This window comes from Psammomys obesus, unplaced genomic scaffold (genome assembly GCF_907164565.1).
Source record: "Psammomys obesus unplaced genomic scaffold, mPsaObe1.curated_primary_1811, whole genome shotgun sequence".
NCBI classification, from domain to species: domain Eukaryota; kingdom Metazoa; phylum Chordata; class Mammalia; order Rodentia; family Muridae; genus Psammomys; species Psammomys obesus.
This window is the reverse complement of record NW_026596234.1, coordinates 3866739-3876177: the sequence shown is the minus strand read 5'-3', so window position 1 is coordinate 3876177 and position 9439 is coordinate 3866739. Positions and strand designations below refer to the sequence as shown.

Here is a 9439-nt window from a genome sequence, read left to right as displayed (position 1 = left end):
TCTTCTTCTTCTTCTTCTTCTTCTTCTTCTTCTTCTTCTTCTTCTTCGTCTCCTTCTCCTCCTCCTCCTTCTTCTTCTCTTCCTCCTTCTTCCTCTTCCTTTTCCTCCTCCTCTTTTTTCTTCTTCTCCTTCTCCTCCTCCTACTCCTCCTTCTCCTCCTTCTTCTGCTTCTTCTAAAACAGGGTTTCTCCTTGTAGCCCTGGCTGTCCTGGAACTCACTCTATAGACTGGGCTGGCCTCAAACTCACAGACACACCTGCTTCTGCCTCCCTAGTGCTGGAATTAAAGGTGTGCACCACCACAGTCCGGCTCAGTGACATACTTCTAATGCCCAAATCAACTCTCAGTGATGTGGAGATGCCATCACACTGTGACTCCAGCCAGCCTGGAATCCTTTGATTAGGTCAGAGCCCTCATGGCCACTAATTCCCTAAAGTCTTGTAATCCAATAAAGTTGACAGTTAAAATTAATTATCACAGCTTGATGTTGTAGGGCTGTAATCTCAGCTTCTCGGGGGAGCTGAGATGAGAGGGTTGAAAACTAAAGGCAATAGAATGATTTGAAGGCTGGAGTAGGCAACTTAGTGAAAATAAATGGTAAAAAAGGAAAAGTAAAACCATGGTTGGGGATGTGAGTTAGTGATAGAGTATTTGTCTAGTTGCATGAAGCTCTGGCTTTAATTCACATTTTGCAGGGGTGGGGAGGGGAGGGTGGGGGTGGGCATGGGTGTGGAGGTGGGATTGATCATCATGTTTTCTAATGCAGGTGGATAGAAGACCCAAACAGTAGAAACCTACTCAGCCAGTCAGGAATTCGGTACACTTAGGAGACAGTGTGGGGAGACAGCACCTTTTTCACTTAGCAGATCCCAAGACATTGTTATAGTGATGAGCTAGACACCTGCAGAGGTGAGCAGGCAGACAGTCAGGGGCTCAGATGGACAAAGCTCTGCTGTTTTGACCCCAGGAGATGGTGTCAAGGCTATTCCCAAGGATACCACAGCTTCAGAAGAAGATGTGTTCCTTGACCTTGGAACCGATAATGAGGAACTAGCCATCAATCACAGCGGGGGACCCTTAGTGTCTCATAGCTCTGCATTCTCTACAGTCTTTGGCTCTTTCTGGGGGCTGTGAGGGCACTGCCATGGGTTCTTTCAACATCGATCTGTGAGGGTTTTCTGCTGCAGAAGCAACGGGAATCAACAGGTGGCCAGTGCCCTGCTTCTGTGTTTATGAAACATGAGGTGTGTGTGAGATCCTACGTAGCCAGCAAGTATACATGTGTGTTTTCTGCTTGGGAATTGAGAACATAAGGAACCAAGGCTTTCTGCTCCATTTTATCCTTGGAAGTTGGAAGACCACCTCATGTGCTATCTGGTCTAAGGTCTGGCCCATAGCTGACTTTCTTTTTAAATAATTTTATTTATTTATCATTTATTACAATTTATTTACTTTGTATCCCAGCTATAGCCCCCTCCCTCATCTCTTCCCAGTCCCACCCTCATTCCCTTTTCTCCCTCTATGCCCCTTCCCTAGTCCACTGATAGAGGAGGTCCTCCTCAACAGAGCCAAAAAATGGGCCCACGGGTTCCTGCAGAGACCAATGTTCCCACCAAGGAGCAATGCATGAGAGGACCTAGACCCCCCTGCTCAGATGTAGCCCATTGGCAGCTCAGTCTCCAAGTGGGATTCCCTAGTAAGAGGGGGGCTGTCTCTGATATGGACTCAGTGGCTGGCTCTTTGATCACCTCCCCCTGGGAGGGGGGTACAGCCTTGCCAGGCCACAGAGGAAGATGATGGAGCCAGTCCTGATGAGACTGTAGCTGCCTTTCATACATGAATGATGAGTAGGAAAGGGGTGAGTAAATTCAAAGCTTCTGATTGGCTCAGCTCATTGTCTGGAGCTGGGCTCTGAGCAGAGGGATGGAGGCAGGAGGTGTGTTTCCTTCCTGCTCAGGGATGATATTAGTCAACCTTGCCATTCCACCATAGGCACAAATGGAACGAAAGGATGTCAGCCAACTCTGCTTGTTGGTTTTGGCCTAATTCTTTAATATATTGGTGCAGTGAAAAACTTATTTGCTTGTAGACATGGAGGCCTTCTTGTCGTACCTGAGAATGTGCTTGCCAAGTGGGAGTTTGTGGTAACAAGCAAGAAATACCTTGTTTAGACATGATGCATGGAAGGGACTTATTGGAAGGAGACAGAACACCCTTATATCAGAACATCCCGGAGGGTAGGGCTGCTACAGTGTGGGGGACCTGGAGTGGCAATTGATGCCTAACGCAGGACAGAGGCACTTGGCAAAGAGCAGCCCCACAGTGCCCTTTGACCTTGTGCTCCTTTATTAGGAGTCTTGGAAGAGAGAGAGACAGGGTAGCCCATCTGAGGAAGGGCCGGTGGCTGGAGGGATGGGGAACACCGGAGACTAGATTTAAGGAGACCAGAACCTCTGATATTGGTCTCAATCTCTGGATGGAGAAGCCCCTATTTTCCATCATTGACAGTGGGGATACTATCTCCAAGACTGCCACTCCTCCTCTCAATCCCATGCATTTGTACACAGCAGGCAGCTAATAGATGATTGTTGACATGAGGAGAGTTGCTTCCTGGCACGTCTGCATTTTGTCACACTGGCAAGAACACGGTTTTAACTGGCTAATACTTTGGAGCTAGTAAAAAACATGGCAGACACCAGCTTCCTTGCCTGAAGAACTAAGCTTCAGATGATGTCCTAATGGTTCTATTTAAAGACGGCTTTAATGGAATCTGAAATCGAGCCATGACGAGACAGCATGCCAGGGTCTGCCAAGTAGAAGGAGGTTGTATACAGTGATGGCTGCTACCTCCTGACTACTAGCCAGTGGAAACCATTTGTTTCTCCTCTCTTGGCCAACATGTCCCCAAAGCCCCATGAACTGCATGCTGGGCTGCCCCCTTGTCTTTGATTGCTTGCCTCAGAAGAGAAAGCATGAATAGAAGGAGATGGATCATGAACTTGACACATGTTCTGAGACTAGAATGAACATTCCCTATTGTTGGAGAGACACTCAACCAGAACTTTAGTTGTTTTTTTTAACTTAAAACAACTATATCGTGAGTATGTGAATTTATTAAAAAAAAAAAAGAGTAATAATAGGTGCTACCTTTGTCACTGTTTCCCTCTGCCCAGCTGCTTCACATTATGAGAGAAGCCACTGACCCAGGAGCTGCAAGCTCAAGCGCTCACCATAGCCAGATCTGCAGCAAGCACACAGAAAGAGGCAGGCATAGAAGTATTGGGAGGACCAGAGCCCCGGGATGGGTGGAGTGCGTTCTTGCAGCCAGCTCGAGGCCAGAACTGCCATGGTGCGTCTGCTGCCCGACAACCTTAGTTATGCAGGAGAAGCTGAGCTGTTAGATGGAGGACACTGGCCATGCTGATATGCTAACCGGTATTCGGCTCCTTGTTTCCTGTGCAGGGCCTCCTGTCTGCTTTATGGTGTTTGCCCAGCCCCTTCTCCAGCAGGTGTTTCTAAATGCCATTCAGTGGGGAAATGAGGAGCAAGTTTTCCTTCTGTTTGATCCACTTTGCCAGTGGTGTAGAACTCAGCAAGTGAAGGCCTTCTGCTGATTCCCCCACCTTTTAAATGTCACATGCAGCTGCCGGCTTCACGGTTAGAAAGGTGGAACTCTTTCTAACCTGAACCTGAGAACCACATGTGCGTGTGTGTGTGTGTGTGTGTGTGCGTGTGTGTGTGTTTCCTAAAGTCATTTTCCTTGTTTAAAAACTTCTCACAGAGAGATAAATGAAGGGTGTTCAGTGTGGCTCTGCAGATGAAGACGAATGCGGGCGACTGGGGAGTTTAATATTTAATAACATTTGTCTATGACATTTGGGAAAACTTGAAAAATAAAGACACTGTGATAAATAAGATTCTGGCATCTCCGTCGCTCATTAAATAATGAGTGTTCTCCGTACATAAGTTGAGAGATGATTTATTATACAAACACACAGAGAGAGCCCTAGACACCGCATGTGTAGGTATGATGGAGAGCGTTTTGTTTATCCACCCCCTTCATCTGCTTTTCTCGTGTGCAGCTCTGTGCTATAACTGATATCAACAGATGGGAAGACTGCCTGTCTCCACAAAGCATTGCGTTATCTAAACCTACTGCTCAACGGTAGGCAGCCGCAGTTGGGTTGAGTGTTGTTCTGTCTGGTCCAAGGTTCTCAGCCAGTTTAATTCCGTTCTCACGCTTCCACTGTGGAGTACTTCCTGTTGCCCATTCAGGGAATGGTGACAAAGGCCAGTCCCAGATGAAGTGCAGAGTCTTTGTGAGATGGGTGGTGGTGCATGGCCTGCCTGCCAGGGCGAGGCAGGGCAGGGAGGAGCATTGTTGTGGTTTTCTGGTTCCTTTATCGCTTAGTCACACATCACAAACACAGCATGCCTGATGAGGGGAATTTTTCAACTGATGGAACAGCTTCTCAAACCAATTAGATAATCAAAGGACCCGATTTCCATTCATTGCTTACTCTTTGCTGAACATGCTCCATGCAGCATCTCATTCTGGCAAATGCCTGACAATCTTTTTGTATACTGAGAGGGTGGCATGCTTTACGACTTAATAATGGAATTAACAAGTAACCTCTCTCTACTCTGTGTACCTTTTCTATGCTTGAACACACAGGCTTGATGTTTCTCCTTTTTCAATTTGTCATCTCCCAGAAGCATGTGAATCCTTGTAGGCATGGATGTATCTATATTTCACACTTAAAATAACCCTAGCTACATGTTAGGTGTGTAAGAGCCTGTGGAGTTTTTCCTACTGACGTTTTCCATGGCTGAGCTCATTAATCTGCATAGAATCCGGTTTTGTCAGACTGGGATTACCTCATAAATAGCAACCATAGGCTCAGTAGCAGTTTTTTCTTTCTTTTTTTTTTTTTTTTTTTTTTTTTTTTAGTGTTTTATTGTGATTTGTTGTTTTCTTGCTACAAGGTCTCATTCTGTAGCTCACCCTAGTCTGGAACTCAGTGCACAGCCTAGGCTTAGGTGGAAGTGATCCTCCTACCCCAGTTTTTACTCTACTTTGTGTTAAGTTCATCACTGGTACAGAAGAAATAAAAGCCTAGCTCTCTGCTATTTTTCTTTTGTTTCTGCTTTCTCCCACTGGTGGCCCTCCTTAGGTCATCATTCCAGTGAATCTCTAAAACTAAAAACACCTTTTCCCAGAGAGCGTACCCAGTATTCTGAGCCCTGCGTCCCCTGCCTGAATGTCCTCAAGGCCATATAGATATTATCTAGTGTCTGACACATGAGGGCACAGCAGGGCTTCAGGTAGGTGCCTGTAGGTTGGTGTGTAGACAGATCATGGACGTAGCCTGGGAATAGACGAGGCTGCATTGGTGTGGGATGAAGAGGGAAGAGAAGCTGCCGGTGTCATTTGGGTTACCAGATTTCATCTGAGAACCCCAAGGAATACTTGCACCCCTAACATAAGGCTGCTTTTCTGAGAGGTTATGAACAACTTGTATACTTAGACCTGGAGTAGCTGGGCATCCATGTTGAGCTCTTGTTCCAAACCCCATACATGTTCACTGGGGCAGGACATACCAAGGAGCTCTGGCCAGCTCCTAAGAGCCTTCCATCCCTTGGGGAGGGGGCTCAGCTCTGTAAACACTCTTTGAAGCTGTCGGGGGCATTTGTACATGGCGTTTTTTGCTCGAGGCTGCTGGGAAAGTGCTAAAACGTCTCTATTAACAAACACCCATTCTTATTTCCTTACTTAAAACACTTTAGACGCAGCCTTTTGCTTCAGCTGAGTGGCTCTACACCCACTGATGCATGATCACCCGACAGCAATTTCAAAATTGCGGGTCTCTATGCTGATGAAGGAACAGGAGCACAGCTGTTCCTCGTGTGTGATTTTCACCAAGAAATGGAGGACTGGCTTTAACGTCAACACTTAGAGATTTACTGTAACCCCGTTACTGGAAAGATACACCTTCAGCCAAATCTGGACCCATAACAATGGCCACATTCTTCTTCTCCCCTCTCCCTGGCCCTGTTCCTGAGAAAAGATCCAGCTCCCAATAGGACTGGATCCTTCCACTTTCCTCCACCTTGCTCAGCAGCTGGGTCTGTGTGGGTTAGCAGGGAACCCCGCTCTGTTGCCTCTTAGGGTGCTTGGTACAGGCAGAAGCAAAGGGGCACGGGGCTGGGTGGGGTGCTCTTCTCTGGTCTCCAACCCAGCATGGAAGAAGGCAGCTGTTCCAAGCTGCAGGCACCCTGCCTGACTCTCCTCAACACCCCAAAAAAGACTTTACGGCTGCGTGCTTCTAAGGAAAAGAAATTCAATTTCATTTTATTTTCAAAACAGAGAGGGTACAAGGCCACCCTTTGAGGTGGATAATTGGTGATACTCTGTGGGACTCAGAAACAGGGATGAACAAGAAGGGCCAGATTTACTGGAAAAAGGCCTTTGGCCCCATAAGTTTCCTCAAGTTCTTGGTAATTTGTCTCCCATATCATGTTCAGTTACATTAATGAATTAAATATGCGGTTTTAACTTCTTCTCACTCGACTCTAGAAGTCTCTCCTCTTTGGAGAATGAGCCACGGTTGGGCTGCATTCGCTCTTAAAACCAGATTTAAGCATTTATTGCTCTAGATGACACGCCTCCTAATGCCAACCATAACCATAAGCGGTTGATCATTTCAGACAGCTTTTGCCACACAATAAGACCTTCCCATGATGAATTCTCTCAGCCTCCCCACCGAGGTGGTGGCGGCGGCTCCTGGAGAGCATCGGGTATACCCGCTGGTGTTTGTCCCTTTGAGGGATGCTACATTCAGGGGCTAGGGTGGATCTCTAATAACTGTAATCGCATCTGCCCCATTTTTCCCTAGTGCCAGCTGGGAGGCTTGCTGTGTGCCCTGCCATGGAGTTCAGTTAGCACTAAAGTTGCTAGGGACAGCCTCAGGTATGGAAGGCCTTATAGGCACCAGATTAGGCCCCAGACAAGTAAGAGCACATGGATCAAGTAGACCTCCCTGTCTGGAGCTTGGGTAATGGAAGGACAGGTTCCTGGCAGGACAGTCCAATGGTTCATGTGAGTATCTGTGTATGCGTGTGCATGAGGAGGCCATTGGTCAGCCAGCAGGGTGCCACTCCTTAGGAGCCATCCGCCTTTTTAGAAGACTGGTTCTTTCACCAGCTGAAACAGTTAGGCTGGCTGGCCACCAAGCCTCAAGGAGTCTCGTGCCTCTCTCCTCCTCAGCATTGAAGTTTTAAGCACAAGCTACCACACGCAGCTTCTTTACATGCATTCTGGGGCTTTAGCTCGGGCTGTCATGCTTGGAAGGATTTTTACTAATTGAGGACAGGCTAGGGACTAGCTAGAGGTCTCAGGACTTGCTTTGAAGGAGTTGGACCTTTTTGGTTCGAGTTGGAAAAGAGAGAAAGGCAACTGTGTGCTAGGAGGAGCTCAGAGCCTGGGACCTGGGGCACGCTTGCAGCCTCAGGCATCTCAGTGAGGCCAAGGGCTCCCCTAAATGCATGTGTTTGTGCCAGCTCTGTAGGGCTGCTAGTGCGGTCAGCTCTTCCCTGGGTCTCCAGCAAGTCTTTGCATCTCAGCAGCCCATTTCAGTACCGAGTTCACTCCAGACAGTTCCCAGCCAGCATGCTATAGGGGGTGTCCCACTCTGGAGTGGCTGAATAGACCCCCCCCCCCAACGTTCCTCTGTGCTCTGCAGACAGACTGTGCCCTATGGACTGTCCAACTATAGAGGAAGCCTCCGGGGAAAGAGGTCCTCTGGACCATTTCCGGAAAGCTCCCAGCCTTCTCCACGGACCCATTTGCGCTGTGCTTGTGTGGAGACAGACGACAAGGCCTGTGCACACTTCTGCACACACACTACAGATGTCTCCAGGTATGACATACCTTCTAGTCCCATGCATACCCAGGTACAAGTCACTGGTGGGCAATGCTAAGCCAGGGGCTTCACAAAGGTGGGTGGAGGATAGGTCAGCCAGGTCTTCAGCCTTCCTTGCCTTTCAGAACACAGGCTACAGCCACAGCGTATAGTCTGTGAACAAACCAGAACGAACTGGGAATATTTAAAGAGTGAAGAACCCATCAGTCTCCTTGTATTTTCAGCTTCTTTGCAAACAGCATGAGGAGTTTATAGTCTTACCACGTCATATAAAGGACCCCCTGACCTGGGCTACCCATTTGGTTTCTTTGTGGTCCCTGGATCTTTTATCTGTATTTGAGACTGCATGGTCTTCTCAGCTGCACAGAGACTGCATATAGACCCATTTTGGGTGGTAAAAGCCACCATGCTTGCCCCAGGACCACTGTTCCCTAGATAGGTGCTATGAAACTCTTGGCTCCTCTTTTCCTTCATATTGGCCTTACCAAGCCAGCCAGGCAAAGCAGCCTATCGCTAGCCTGAAGGAAGGGCTGAGTGGTGTGCGGATGGGCCTCCCGTGGTCTCTCTTATGAGTTTACTAATCTATCGGAGCGGGTGAGCTCAAAGCAAGGCAGGCACTATGGCCTCGGGGCTGGGCTCTGCCATCTGGGGAACCTGGTGCTCACTGCACTTTTGTTCTCAGATGGGGTTCCGAGCACCCAGCGAGTAACCGAGCAGTGTGTTTGGCACTCAGACATCCACCCACCGAGCCTCCAGTCCTGCAGTCAATGCCTGGAACTTGGTCCTTAGGGAGCACATATTAACGAGCTTGTTGGTGGGGAAGAGGAAGTCATAATTTGACACCCCCAAACTAGCCACATGGAAATGTTAATTCCTGAAACCTGCTGTGTCCCCACAGTGATTCCAGGAGAGCAGAAAGACCAGCTGAAGAGGAGAAGAGAGAGACAGGAGGTCCACGTCAAAGGTGAAGACAGGATACATTTATTCAGGGGCACAGAGTGGGTGGAGAGGTGGCACCTGCTCTCAATAAGGGGCCAGCAGGACTCCAGAGCTCACAGGGGCCCTCTGCAATAGACAGTGGCGGGTTTTTTTTTTGTTTGTTTGTTTGTTTGTTTGTTTTTCTTTTTTGGTCTATCAACTGTGGGTATACATGGTTATTGTCACTTTCCTGGTACTGAGTAACCCTTTGTGTTTTTGGAGCACATCCTGTGTCCCCCTTGAGCCTAAGGTAATGACAGATAGCTTGGCTCTCCCTGAAACAGCAAAACCCTTACTTGCCATTTTGATAGCTCCCCAGGCTGAGCTGATCAATCCCACCGTCCTCTACTTCCGTAACCAAGTGTTCCCTTTTAAGTCCTTTCTTCTCAGCGGACATGGCTGTGCCCCATGGACAGTAGACACCCAACCGGCACTCACAGATCATTTTGTTATTGTTTTAATACCTGCTTCATTTTGTGTTTGTTTGGTTTGGTGTGTGTGTGTGTGTGTGTGTGTGTGTGTGTGTGTGTGTGTGTGTG

At 48.1% G+C, this 9439-nt stretch overlaps 1 protein-coding gene across 1 annotated transcript in view; it reads left to right on the top strand.

Annotated features, from left to right (window-relative positions):
* The window catches only part of Edn3 (endothelin 3), a 22959-nt gene that overhangs the window by 11627 nt on the left and 1893 nt on the right, over positions 1-9439 (top strand). Inside the window, exons 3-4 of the mRNA XM_055596289.1 lie at positions 7743-7919; positions 8821-8886. Of these exons, the coding sequence (XP_055452264.1) occupies positions 7743-7919; positions 8821-8886 (243 nt within the window). The remainder of the gene's footprint in view (positions 1-7742; positions 7920-8820; positions 8887-9439) is intronic.